This window comes from Delphinapterus leucas, chromosome 15 (genome assembly GCF_059928025.1).
Source record: "Delphinapterus leucas isolate spDelLeu-1000000601 "Yukka" chromosome 15, BTC_Dleu_Yukka2, whole genome shotgun sequence".
NCBI lineage: Eukaryota > Metazoa > Chordata > Mammalia > Artiodactyla > Monodontidae > Delphinapterus > Delphinapterus leucas.
This window is the reverse complement of record NC_143143.1, coordinates 38,093,433-38,107,626: the sequence shown is the minus strand read 5'-3', so window position 1 is coordinate 38,107,626 and position 14,194 is coordinate 38,093,433. Positions and strand designations below refer to the sequence as shown.

The window sequence follows — 14,194 nt, the reverse complement described above, 5'->3', positions numbered from 1 at the left end:
GGCGTGGGGCGGGGCCAGGAGCGTGGGGCGGGGCCGGGAACACCAGACGAACCCCGAGAGCGGTGACAGAGCGAAGCACTGTGGTGGGCGGAGCCTCTAGAGTGGAGGCGGGGCCGGAGCGTGGAGGCGGGGCCAAGAGAGTGGCAGCCCGGCCGAGAGCGCTAGACGGAACCGGAGCGCAGGGAAGGGCGAAGAGCGTAGCGGGTGAGGTCGAGCGTGGGGGCGGAGCCTCGAGCATGGAGACAGGGCCTGATGTAGAAGTGGACCCTGAGCGTGGAGGCGGGGCCAAAAGCGTCTAGGCGGACCCGAGGCGTGACGCAAAGCGTGAGCGAGTGGGCGTGATCAAATGTGTCGGTTGGGGAGAGGCCTTGGTGTGGACGGTGCCAGGACGCTGTCAAGGGTGACCCGGGAGGGGGCTCCGGAAACTGCGCTGGGCCCCTGGGGCTGTGTGGTCCGGGAGGGTGGCCCGAGCACCGAGCAGATGGGCGGCCCCCAGGCGCACCGCGGGCGCACGCCAGGTTGCAGCCCTTTTCTGCTGCCTACACGGTGTCCACCGGCCCAGGGCTCCCCAGGTCGGCACCCACAGGCCCGACCCGCGCCCAGCCGGCCTGCCACAGCCTCGGAGCTCCCTGAACGGGAAGACCCTCTCAGGAGGACGGCCACCAACTGCCCACGGCACAGAAGAAAGCAGGTGTCCCGGAGTTGGGCGGTTGGAGAGCACAGCCCGGCTGACCAGGAACTAAGCCCCTGGTGACATCCAGCCTCTTTGTCCCCCTGCTCCGTGCCTGCTGCCCCCCAGGCAGCCAGGACCCTGAGAAGGTGGGCGTGGGCTTTGCCCTCCCTGAGTCCCCAGCCCATCAGGACCCAGCCAAGACCAGGGCACACAGTAGGCATCCAATAAATGTTGGAAGTCACTTGGGCAGGGGCCCCAACCTCCAAAGAGCTGTGGGCGGGACTGGCTGAGGCCCCACCCCAACTGGTCCAGCCTGCCTCAATTTCTCCCAGGCACCATCCAGCGTCCCGGCAAGGGCTCCACTTCCCATCACTGCCCCGTGGGTCCCACTGGCCCAGGCCAGCCTGAGAGCAAGGGCTTCTGGGTGTCCTGATCCCTGCACCCACTACCCTTCTCCCCCTCGCTGTTTCCATGGCAGCCCTTGCCTGATCTGCAAGCCCAGCTGGCTAGCTCCCATGTTGCCCACCCACCACCAGCCCTTCCCAGAGGAAAAGGATGTGGGTACCAGGAATTGATTACTGCCCCTAAGGAATTGCTTCTGCCACTCCCATGATCACCCAGGACCTCATCCTCCAGCAGTGCCATATCAGACCTGGCACCTTGAAAAATGCTCCCGACAAGCTCCAGGGCATGGCTGTACCCCCATTATAACACAAGGAAGTTGAAGCTCAGGCCACACAGGGACCTGCTCACCTCCTCCCGGCCCAGGGCTCCCCAGGCCCTCATCCATCCCACACTAGCCTCAGCGGCCCTCACCTGGCCTGCTCTCTAGAGCTCTCGCAACCTTCAGGGCTCTTCCCTGGGTGCATTTGGTCACTTGCCCATCTTCATGCTTCAATTATGCTGCCCCCGCAACTCCCCAGTTCATCTCTAATGCCACCACATCTTCTCCTGATTCACCCTTGCTGCCCATCCTCATCCCTCATAGCTCCCAGGCAAGGGGAGAAGTCCAGGCTTGGGGCACTCTACCCACCAGCCAGCCTCCTACCCAGCTGCCCACTGCTGGCCCCTGCCTGGGGTGAACGGCACAGAGGCATCCCAACCCCCAGCATCCAGCTTCCCAGGACTCAGCACAGCCTCTGACGCCCAGGGTTTCATAGGAAAGGGGAGCAATAAGGGACGAAGGCCACCAGGGAAGAATCCCCAGCCTGCCAATGGCCCAGGCCACCACCCAGGGCAGGCTGGGCAGGAGCAGGGGCTATGGGTAGGGACAGCACATCAGAGGAACTGCACTGCTGAACTCACTATAGAGTCCTGGTGGCAGGTGTCACTCTCACCCACATCCAGCTGGGATGGCCCCAGGCCTCCCAGTGCTGGGTACAGGAGATGTCTTTGCAGCCTCCCCCTGACCCTGTTCAGCCACAGAGCCTTAGAGACAGAGTAGGTGGCCATCATGGCACAACAGAGTCTCTGTGGGGTGCAGGAGTCCTCGGTGGGCCGAACAGACATCAGGACCTCCAGGACACTGGTCCTCAGGCTGTCTTTCCACTCCCAGACACGGGCCCCCAATGCTTGCCTTGGTTCTGCAGAGCTGCTGCTGTGGCCAGGCCAGGCTCCCAGGGTCGTGTCCACATCCATCCTCCTCCTGGCCCATGGTGGCAGATGTCCCCAGGCCCTGGGACCAGAACAGGGCCCTCGTGCCTCTGGCTCCTCGGGGCCCTCGCCCTGTGGGGACAGGAAGGGAGTCAGAAAGCCTGGAGGAAATGCTGTAGCCCTGCTTCAGGGTTGTGGCTATGGGCACTCAGGGGAGGCTGGAACAGGGTGGCGGTGGGAGGAGCCCAGGGAGGGAGCTTGGGGAGGCTCTGAAGAGAGGGAGGCAGGGAGGGCAGCCCTGGGGGCCTGCACTGGAGCAAGGGTGACCTGGCAGGGGGGTGCGTCAGCCACCCAGAGCTGAGAGCAGACACAGGGCCATGGGAGCCTCACTTGGGAACAGGGAAGTCCATGATGGAGCCCTCTTTTCCTACAGAAGTCCTTTAAAATGCACCCCTCCCTGGGGGCAGGAGTCTGCCACAGGAGGCTTTACTGTGATAAACTGTAGATGACATTTGTTCAGGCTTTCCAGGAATGAAATAAAAAACTTAAGAGCAGAAAGTAAATCATTTTCTTCAACTGAGACATAAAAGGAATATTTGAAATTGAGTGAGCTCTGAAGCCTTACAGATGTTTGTCCACTTGGCTGGGGGAGACCACTTACAAGAATTAATCCTTGGGAATCATCCAAGATGCACCAAGGTGGTATGTTGAGGGGCGTCCAGCATGGCGCCATGTGTGGGGGATGAGCCCCGCAGACAGGCTACTGCATGTCAGATCCGCACAACTCCTGACTCCCAGGAGGGGAGGGCAAGGAGGGGCTGTTCTGAGTCAGGCTTCTGGAGGGAGTTGCAAGCTTCAGGCTGAGCCCCTTCTGGGCTCTGCATTTTCAGCTCTTCTGCCTGGCCCCAGGTGTGCACAGTGGGAGTGCGCAATGGGCAGGCAGGTGACGACCTGGAGAGGGAAGCGGCCTTGGCTCATCAGTTCTTGACGAGTACAAGTGGACTTCCCTTCTGAGAGGCGGCCCCAGCCACAGAGGCCAGCCACCTTCTTAGCCATGAACCTAGACCCCTGGGCTCCATGTTTTGTCCTGAGTGTCCTTTTTCCATCAGTTCTGAGCTCAGCGAGGAGGGCCAGGTGTTCCCCCATCACAAGTTCAACAAAGGATGTGGAGACATCACACCAAGGGCGTGAGAGACACCACCAAGTAGAAAGGCTTGGAGCCCACGCACACGGTACCCACTTGGGTGGACACAGAGAATGTGCCTATAAAGGCAGGAACTACCCCAGAGCATTAATACCGGTCATTGCTGGAGGGCAATTAAGGCGGGCTCCAGTCTCTTCACACATCAGGAAGAAGGTCTACAACAACGTTACTGTTGAGATCTTAGGAAAACCAGGAAGCTCTGCAGCAGGCCATCGTCCCATCAACGGTCAGTATAAATTAATCCATCAGAGTGAGGCCAGCCTCAGGTGAGGATCCTGGGGTATGGGACAGAGCTGACCCTTGGGGCAGTGTCAGGCAGGGTGTGACTGCCGTGGTCGCCCCGAGTCGGCCTTGGGACCAGCAAGAAGGTGCCACCTTGAGCTTCCTGGGCTGGCCAGCTCCATGACCACCCTGGGCTGGGGCCTCCCTGGGCCCCTACTCTGCCTCAGGCAGGTCCCCCACCTCTTTCCACCTGTGTATGTCTCCTCTCACCCTTCCCACCTGGGGGCAGGTGTGTCCTCCAGGCTGCCATTTTGCATCCCTCTTGTTGCCTGGAGTTCTCTTGCCAGCCTGCAGCCGAAGCTGCCGCAGACAGACGCCCAGGAGCAACCCCAGTCCCGGTGCCAAGCTAGGGAGGTGGGGGGACAGGAGCAGGGCTTTGCTTCAGACAAAATGGCTTCAAGGTCACCTCAGTGGTGCAAGACACTTTCTGACCCTGCTGCTCTCTGTCATCCAGTCCTGGTGGCCCCTGCTCCTAGGAAGCACTTCATCCTGCCCTGGCCTCTTACAGGCCAGGAGGTCCCACCCACAGAGATGGAGAGCTGAGCACTCTGCCATTGCCGGTGCTGGCAGTACGCTCACAAACGGGCACGGTGGTCACCTGCTTGCTCCCGCTCGCTCAGAGCCCGGAGTCCCAGGCCCCGCAAGCCGGTGGCATGCTTGTCTCAGGGTCCCTGCACAGACCACTCACCCAGCAGACCTGACACAGCTCCCCTCATGCCTGCCAGCCCCCATGAGTCAAGGGCAAAGCCCCAAAGCCAGCACACTCCATGCCAGGGTGCCCTCCACACACCCCCAACTCAGGTCTCACCCTGTGTCCTGAGGGGGTCCTGTCAGTCCAGGCTGAGGGGCACAGCAGGGACACCTTTCTGCACTGCCTCTCTGGAGGATTCTGACTGCGAGGGTGTGTCTAGTGGGCTCAGGGATGGAGGATGGGCATCGAAGTCTCGATGGCCAAGATGGCTCCCACCAGCCCCAGGGGCTTGGGAAAGAGGAGGGGTGAGCAACCCACCCACCCCCAACCCAGCACCTCCCCAACTTGGGGGCCTCAGCGTCACCTGCCCAGCTCCTGCCTCCCTGGACACTTAAGCGTCTGCCTGTGTTTTGGGCCGGCCAGAGACTCTGGGCACCTCCTCGAGCCAGAGTATCCTCCTTAACAAAGTGAGAGTCCCAGCGTGATCCTGCTGGCCTCAGAGGTCTGTGTGTGACCCTCCACGAATGGGCCCAGGCCACGAGATGGAGCCCACGCTGGCTGTGGTCTCAGACACATCACAAACAGAGGACTGGGCCTCCTGGCCTCGCCCACCCCCAGTGCTATTTCCCCAGGAGCACTGGTGTCCACATGGAAGGGCCAGGTTCCTAGGGACCTCGGCCCAACTTCTGGAAGCAGCAGGTAAAGTCCCACCTTCCCAGTCAGCCTCAGGCTACTCCCCTTCTGGTCTTGGGGCTGCCTGCCCGCCTGCTGCACTGACCCTCACGCCGGGCAGACTCCCCCTCTGTCCTCTCTGTCCCTGTCCTGGCTGCCCCATCCCCTAAGGCCTCTCCCAGTGCTGTGAGCACTCACACCCATCTAAGGGTTATTGTTTCTCCTTCCACCTGACACACCTCATTCCACCCCCAGCCCCCACCCCGGCCAAGTCCCCATAGTCCTGGGGACCAGGGCCACCCCTCGAGCTGATAGCTAGGGGCCTTGGTGGCGGGAGGCAGGGAAGTGCTGCCCCAGGTGGGCCAGCTGCCCCTGTCCCCAGCCCACCCCTCCAGGTTTGCCTCCGCCACCCGCCCTCCACTTTGCCATCCTTCGATGTCTCTCTCGGCTGCCTAGGAGCCCTGCGGCTGCCGCGGACCAGTTGTAAGTATGTGATTATGTATGCCGGGTCCCTCTGGCCCCTTTGTTGCTGCAGAATCTGTCATGGCAAACAAAAGTGCACTGGATTAGCCACAGTGGATTAAAAGATTTGCTTCTCAGAGTTTACCTAATAACCTAACAATCGCACTGACAGAGGCTTTGAACCTCCGAGACACACTCGCCAGGCCATCTGGGAGCCCTCAGCCTCTGCGGACAGCAGGACGGTTGGGATGATTACAGGCAGCCTCCGCCCGTCTTCACACCCGGCTCGGCCGTGGCGGGCCTGAGCGCTCGGCTCCTGCCAGGCCCGTCTGGGCCCAACGTGGAGACGAGACCAGACTCCAGGTGAAGAAGATGGAGGCCCAGGTTGGGGGCCAAGGCCCAGACAGGACCTCCTTCCAGAGGGCCCGCTGCCCAACGCCAGGTGTGGGTGGTGGGCACCAGCCCTCGCCTGCACGGGCCCACCCCCCCAGGGGCATCCACACGTCACACACAGCAGCAAGGACACTGCAACATGGAGTGCGGCCATGGCCGGCAGGTGACACTCCAGGCTCCACCATGCTATGGCGCACAGCCCCACAGCCAGCGCCCCTCAACGCGCGTTCCTGCACACACGCGTGCACACGCGCACACGCGCACACACACACAAGCGCGTCCCTCTTTGATCTCCAAAGGACACTCCATTTACAAGCTCTTAATCGCAGCTGCCTTTTCGGGCCCGTCCTCTGAAGTCCCGAGTAATGGGATTTGGCACTTCTGATCCATCTTGGGCTGACCACTCCCCATTATAGGTGGACGTTTTTTCCTTTTTTTCCGCCTTTTTTTTTCTTCTCGAAAAAATGCTTCTGAAATCGCACTGCCTTGACATGCCTGTTGCCTAGCCCTGGGAGCAGTGGCCGGGCAGCTGTTACGCCCAGGGCCTCGGCCAGTTGGGGGTCTTTGATGCCGCCTCTACGTGAAATCTGCCGAGAAAGACCCACGAGAGCGATTTTCGGACCTCGGTGCACTGGGATTCATCCTGCCTTGCGCCGTTTCCTTTGTCTCTCTTCCCATGACCCTTCCTTGGGGTACCTGGGGAGAGGGGCCCGGGGTGAAGGTGCAGAGGGTGGGGTGGGCTGAGGGCTGTGGGCTCAGCCACAAGAACAATGGGCAGCAGGGAGCACGTCCACCTGTCTGCCTGTCTGCCCGTCTATCCGTGCGCCCACCCAGCTTACCTCACCTGCCTGGCTCCGTGTGCCTGCTCCCGCCCCACCGGCCCGCGCTCCGCCATGCTGGGCCTGGCTGTCCGTCCGAGCACTCTGAGCCACTCCAGGAAGCGGGTCCCTGCTCTTGGCCACTGTGTGGCTGCAAGGAAGAAGCGTGACTCTAGGCTGCAGCTCGGGCTCCCACCGCCGATTGGCTGAGGCAGGGACCAGATGACGGCCTCGGAACCCTATGGTAGCCATGGCAACCAGCCCCTTTAGACACCGCCACCCCCGAGCCACTCCTGACTGCGGAGGGAGCAGGCGGCACCGCTGGTGGGCCCGCGCCAGGGTCCCCTTGGAGGGTCGGGTCAGACGTGGCTGGATGGTTGCTGCTCCTGCACCAGCTGTTGGGTGTTTTTTTGTGTGTGTGTTTCATGCATGTCCAGTGTTAGGGGTCCCTGTCCCTCTCTTGGGACATGTGCTAGGCCACTCCATGAATGCCCTTCCTGATGCCCTGGCAGTGGCAGGAACAGTGTCCTTGCAGCCCCTACTGAGAGGAAGACTTCAGGTCAGGCTTGTCCCAGGAGCTGAAGGCCAGGCCCAGTCTGGTGAGAAAATCATGTGTGAGGGCAGCAGGAGGAGGAGCAGGAGGAACTCCCCACCCCCAGGAGGCAGATCCAAGCTCTCCTCCACCTCAGACCCCACAGGGCCTCCGGGCCTCACCTCTGCCTGCCAACCCCTCCGCAGCCCTCTCCTTAGTCCTTTGGACACACAGACACACACAGCCCCAGCATGGCCCTGCTGCCCCACAGACCTTGTGTCTCCACCCAGTAGGACCCTGGGACACTTTCCAACCCTGTATCTTTGCACCCGCTCTTCCTGTGGCCTGCCCCAGGGTCTGCTGGCCTCAGTGAGGCCTTCCTTAATGTCTCAAGGCCACAGCTATTCAGCAAGGGCACAATGCAGCATCACTCCAAGAACTGGCCATCCTGGGTGTTGCAGAACAGAGAGCAGCCCAGAGCCACCCCCACCCCATCTCCATGACAACCCCTGGCCTTTCAAAAAGCCCGCGGGGTCAGCACCTCCTGGTCAAGGCCCCCACGTAGGGCACCACAGAGCCCTAGGAGGCCCAGCCCCACCTGCTGAGAAGAAGATGGAGGAACAGCTGCAGGGCTTGGAGAAGCAGGTTTGGGCCTCAAGCCCCCAGGAAGAAGCCAAGGCTGAGGCAGGCCCCGGCCGAGGCCACTGCCAAAGCCAGAGGGACCCAGGAGTAAGGGGGAGCACGGAACAGGAGTCCAGAGTGGTCACACATCTGAGGGAACAGGCACAGGGCAGGCTGGGCTGGGCCCAGAGTTACAGGGCACAGACGCTGCTCGGCCAGCACCCTGGACTTGTCCTGAACTCTTCACACTGGCCTGGCCACACCCCAAGCTGCCCAGTCATGGGGCTTCCACCCCTAGCCTTGGGGCATCCCCTGCTGTGCTGGATGCCATGCGCAGACAGATCTTGTCCAAGGGCAAAGTGGGCTGGGTCACCTGTGGGTGGTAAAGGGGCCAGGGCCTGAAGCCTCATTCTGGGGCTCAGGGTGAGCAGGGGAGGACTCTGGCGTGCTACGGCACAGAGTGCCAATCTGCACAGGGCTGGTGCTGCTGGGCAAGTTCTCCTGACCCAGGGCTCCAGCTAGGGGGCAGCCAGTGGCGGTGGGAGGAGAGGGGCTCAAGGGGGCAGCAATGGATGGTGAAGGTTGAGGTGGGTCCCAGTGCGTGTGGATGGGCCCCACAGCGGCTCCCTTATGCTCCCAGCACCCTGACAGGGCTCCAGTTGCCCTCTGCACACCTGCCACCCTGCAGACCCTGATAGTGAGGGGTCAGGCACAGAGCCCTAAACTGAGCCCTGCCCCTCTCAGCCTAGGTTGTCCCCTCTCTAGGTAGAGTTGGTCTTTTTGCCTACCCTGGGACACAGGGACAGTGGAATCAGGCAGTGGACACAACAGGGCCTTGACACATCACGGTGTTGACGGCCATGCTACTGTCAAGGCCTCCAGTGCTGGTCCCGAGGGCCCGTCCCCAGTCCATAGCCATAGTGATGCTTCACCCTCCTGTCCACAGCCCAGCATGGAAGCTGACTGGTTGAGCTGTTGTCATAGAAACACACAGGAGGGTCGACCCAGCTGGTGCAGACAAGGGCATGGCCTGTTTGCAGCCATGGGTCAGTGCAGGGCAGCTCATGCTTCCACAGGTTCAACCTTGATCAGCACAACCCCCTGCCCTGCACCAACCCAGGGTTCTGATGGGCTGCAGGGCCTCAGCTAGGGCAGAACTGGAGCTCTGACAGAGCAACAAAGAGGCTGTGGTTGAGACTGTGCAGAGGTGTGGTTGATGGAAATGAAGGCAGCTCAGGGGCCTCCGCCTGACCAGGGCCGGGAGGGTGGGACACGTGGAGGGCAAGGACGTGTGGCTGATGGGCAGCTCAGCTCCTGGCTCCATGCTTGTGGGTGATTGCAGCCCTTGTGTCCTCTCCCCACTCCCACCTCCCAAAGGAAACCGGAAGGTCTGGGTTATTGTTTTCTTGGGGCTGGGGAGTGAGTCTGTCACTCAGTGAGGGCTTCTGAACCTTTCCTGAGTCAAGGATTTTTGTGAGAATTTGATGAAACTGATGCTGCACCACCAGAAAAATGCTCATGTTTTAGTTCTGGGGCCAGGACCACACTCAGACCCCCACCTCAGTCCAGCCTCAGGCTATGCAGGGGGCAAGTGACCTGCTAAGGGCATGCCAAGCTCCTCCCAGGAGCCAGCAGAAGCCAGCCTGGGCCCACCAGTGCTGACAGGGAGGCCAATTCCACCCTCCATCCACCTCTCCCCTCCCCCGTACTGCTCACACCTGGCCCAGCCCCCACCCTGCTCAGGCTACAAGCCCTATGCCAGCGCCAGGTCCCTCAGTTCCCTCGAGGCTCCAGGAATGGCACAGGTACCCCCTCAGCCTGTGGTCTTAGTTGGGGCGGGAAGGAGCAGGCAAGGGAGGGGTACCTGAGTCAGTATCAGTGAACCGGGGATGTTCTGGGTATGCATTGCAGGGGTACCCAGGCAACAGACTGGGGGTGGGGGTGGGGGGAAGGGGGGCGGGGCACAGAAAGGGGATCCTGAACGTGGGAGGGAACCAGGAGGTGGAAGCTGGGGAGACTGGCCCACCCAGAGCACCAGCAGTCTGTGTGGTTCAGACAACTGGGCTGGGCGTTGAAAGCCCACAGAGCCGGGCCAGGCGTGAGCTGGGCATCATCAGCTTTTGGTAAAATTCTTAAAAAATTAAAAGGGTCACAGAATAGGGATGAGGACACGTGGGGTCTCAAGGCGTCCCCGGAGGAGACTGGGACTGGTGACCTCTGGGGCATTCCCCCCAGGGCTCTGACCCAGAGGCAGCCCCCAATCCTGGATGACATCCTTGCAAGCCACGGAGCCTCCAGGGCCCTCTTGCACCCGTGCCCACTGGCCAGCTGCATGCTCCCTATGGCCTCCCGCCCCATAAACACAGCCCAGGTGGCATCACTTCCATGGCTCCCTCAGGGGAGCCTGGTGCCCCTCAGTCAGTTGCAAGGACCAGGTCAGGGGAACCCACCTGTGTCCTCCCAAAGAGACCCAAATGGGTCTCAGTGCTCAGGACTGCCAGGTAGGGTCAGCGAAGAGGGTCATGCCACCCCCAAATCTCAGAGCAGGAAAGGCCTCAGGTGCCTGGTCCAGTCTCCCACTGCGGGCCACATCCCCACCCAAGTTCAGGTCTGGGTCAGCTGAAGAGGGAACATCTGAGTCACAGGCCCCGCAGGCCATGTCGCTTCTGCCTCCTTTTGGACCGTGACAGGGAGGTGCTAACAGAAGCTCCAGACTCAAGGCCTTCCCTGCGAGACACTGGCACCAGCAGCACCTTCTGGGGCCCCTGCACCTCCCAGAGCTGGGGGGGTGGTGCTCGCCACCCCAAGGGCAGTGCTGGTGCGGACACCATACAGCCACTCCCAGAGCCAGAGCATAGCACCAGGTCTCTGCTCTGGAGAACGTTCCAGGCAATGTGCCTTGAGCAGGAAAGAGCACAGTCCTACTCTATCCTAGGATGCCTCCCACAATGCTGGGTTCTCCCAGAAAAGAGAAAAGCACCAAAACCTTGCACACCTAGGGACCACCACCCACCTCAGCTGCGTCCTGGGTCTCTGAGGCATGGGGTGAGCCTGATCCTCTAAGCAAAGCAGCACACACACAGCCCAGCTCAGACTTTACTCACACTGTCCCCCGAGGGTGGTGACCTGCCTTGGCAGGGCCTCCACTGCGGGGAGGGGGGGACAGAGGCAGCGAGAGGGCCCCAGGCCTCTGGGGATCCTGGGACAAGAGACCTCCTGGGGCCTCCACAAAGCCCACCCCACCTGGGAGCTGCACGGCCAGCACACACGACCATGGGTGGCCCTCACCACCACCCCAGGCTCTGTCCACGGTGCCAAAGGGGGCGGGGTGCTGAGCCTGGCGGCCAGGTCCAGGTCCCAGTGCGGCTACGTCCTGCTGGCTCTCTTCTGCATCACTGCTGGCTCAGACAGCGCTTGCTGCTGAAGCTGCTCGATCAGCTCTTCCACGTAGACCTTGAACAGAGGAACGGGGTCCTAGGGAGACAAGGCAGGTCACAGTGAGGCACTCTGGGGAGAGTGGGGATCCAGCTCCTGACCAAACACCGAGAGAAATCGAGCATGAGAGGACCAGGCCCCTCCGGCTTGGCCACGGGGTCAAGCAAGGCTACTTGCCATCCGCTAGCCCCCAGCCCAGAGGACAGTGCTCTGTTCGTGGGAGAGGGGCTGCAGGGCCCTTGGCTGCAGAGACTCCGGGCAGAGAGAAGAGGCAGCAGCTGCGACGGGCCCCCTGTCCTGGCAGCTATCACACGCTCCAGACTCCTCTAGGGGACAGACACAAAAGGCCTCAGTGCAGTACTGGGCAGACCCTGGGGAATACTAGGTGGCCACAGAAATCGATGGTGCCAAGCATCCAGCTCTTATCCATCTTCCCATCCACGAAACCAGCCAGCGGGGGCAGGGGAGAGTCAGGACCTGGAGGGGAGGGAGTGGGCCACGCGGAGACCACAGCCCATGGCTCCCGCTGGGCAGCAGTGCCTTCCCAAGCCCACCCAGTGCCCCTGTCAACGCACCCCAGGGGCTGCTGCTTGGCAGCTGTGCCCACTCCTGAGAGGGCAGGGCAGCTGGTGCTCACACACGCTCACCTTCTCTTCCAGGAGCCTCTGCTTCTCCACAGCCTCGTCCAGCGTCAGGCCAACCCACTCGGCTTCTGCCTCCGGGATGACAAACGCCTGGGCACACAGAGATGGGCTCGTGGGTGAGGTCAGGGTCAGGCAGCCGGCCAGGGGGCCCATGAGGAGCAGTAAGTAAAGGCTGGAGCCCTGACCTTGTACTTGTCGTAGATGGCCGCCCTCCTGTCGGGGTCATCTGGGTGCAGCTGGGGGTCCTGTCGGGCGAGCCGCAGCAGCATCCCTCGCTTCAGGTCCATCCCAAACTTGGAGCACAGGTCCTCCTTTGGGGTCTGGCAAGAGTCTCTGCATGGGGCCAGGTGCTGTGGGCAGGGCCCTGCCCACCCCACCAGCCGGCCCTTCCAGCTTCCTCCCCAGCAGCTGGCAGCCCCCAGGCCAGCCTGGTGGAGCACTTTAGGCCAGGTGGGCAGCCCCAGCACCCAGACCAGAAGCGAGGAAGGTCTAAGAGCAGAGAAGGAGACAGCTGTGCTCCCTTGGCCACATGGGCAAGATGGCCGTCCACAGTGATGGACTCCCACTGGGGCTGCCCAGAAAGGGACATGGTCTCATTTACATCTCACAAGGAACCCCAGCGTGGTGCAGATCTGCTTGCCTTGAGAATGTAGAAGTCAAACCCGTAGGCCTCATCGATGAGGTCCAGGGTGCGCATGGTCACGGTCACGGTGAACCTGGTATCCAGGATCTCACTGTAAAGCTCACGCTGGAACAGCTGCGGCTTCCACACCTTCTTCACCCTCTTGGAGAGCTGAGGGAGCAAGAATCTTGGTGAGCGTTGCTGCTTCTCACCACACACTAGAGTGGGGAGACTGGGCATGTGGAGTTGCACGAACCAGTCCCCACCTGGGGACCCAGTTGCCCACCCAGAGGTCAGCTTCTCCCCAGACCCTGCCCAAGCTGCTGGTGTTTATTCCAGACACACCGCACACACAACCATAACTCCACGGTTCACAGGTCATCATATCCCAAACCAGGGACCAAGGGGCCAAAGGCAAAGGGAGACTCTACCCTAGGAGGTCTCAAAGACATAAGCCCCCTCCTCCCCCCTGCCTCCCCACCAGAGGCAACACAGCTCAGGGAGCAGACTCAGGAGACTGGCTCCCAGGTGAGCCTCTCAGCCTTCCCAAATGCCAGCCCTGTAGGTGTCACAAAAAGTAGGGAAAGTATGGCGGTCAAGCTGACAGGTGACCTTAAACCTCATTCTCCATCTCTTCTCCCCACTCAGGGCTCCTCAACTACACACTTAATCTGGCTGCCAGAACTGTGACTTTTTACTCCTGAGGACACTCTTCAGATGGAGCTGTGTCTCCACCAGACTATAAGCTCCCTCTCCCCGAGGAGTGGGGGTCCCTTTCACTGTCCAGGTACTTCCAGAGCCCGGAGCAAGGCAGCGAGGCCCAAGAAGTAGCGCTCAAGCCCGTCCTGCTCACCCACCTTGTCGTCGTTGATGTATCTGTGACCCTGCACCCAGCCCTCGCCGCCCCAGAGCCCCAACTGGGACTCCGGGGGATAGTGAACGGGAATGGGCACGTCCTCCACGCGCTCCCGCTGCCCGTTCTTGGGGTTGATCTTGATTTTGACCCCGTGTGGCCTGTAGTGAACGGGAGTGGGCGTCCGCGCCTCCTCCAGGGAACGCAGGTAATGCTGGGGCAGGCGGGAGTAGATGCCCTCCCGCAGCCGGAGCTGCTTCCACAGGCCGACTGGGACCTTGTGCAAGGGCATCGCGGCGAGCCTGGCAAGAGGCAGGGGCCACCGTCACGCGCACCCGGCCGGACGCGGGCCCCGACCCCCACCCCCGACTCCAGCCCCCGGCGCCCCGCCCCATTCCTACCCTCACGCGCCGCCTCGACCCCTGCCCCATGGCCCCGCGCGGCCCCGAGCTCAGCGGCGTAACTCCAAGCGGCCCGACCCCCCCAACTCCCGCCCCGGCCCCCAGCCCCATCCCGACCCCCGGCTCCGCCTCCGTGCCCCCCGCGCCCGGGCCCCCGCGCGGCCCCAACCCCGACCCCAGCCGCGTGACCCCGGGCGGCCCAACCATCGCAAGACCCCAACTCCACCGCCGGGGCACCACCTACCTAACCGAGTCCCGCTCCCCGGCGGAACCGGAAGTTGTGTCGGGGCACCTTGCC

At 62.0% G+C, this 14,194-nt stretch overlaps 1 protein-coding gene across 1 annotated transcript; it reads right to left on the bottom strand.

Moving 5' to 3' along the window:
- Nucleotides 1–11,023: 11,023 nt before the first annotated feature.
- Nucleotides 11,024–14,194, bottom strand: MRPL28 (mitochondrial ribosomal protein L28). The gene is made up of 6 exons (XM_022594318.2): nt 14,141–14,194; nt 13,500–13,797; nt 12,661–12,813; nt 12,206–12,340; nt 12,024–12,110; nt 11,024–11,415 (listed from the first exon to the last, which is right to left on the bottom strand). The coding sequence occupies exons 2-6, from the start codon at nt 13,785–13,787 to the stop codon at nt 11,308–11,310; spliced, it is 771 nt and encodes a 256-aa protein (XP_022450026.1). The 5' UTR covers nt 13,788–13,797; nt 14,141–14,194; the 3' UTR covers nt 11,024–11,307.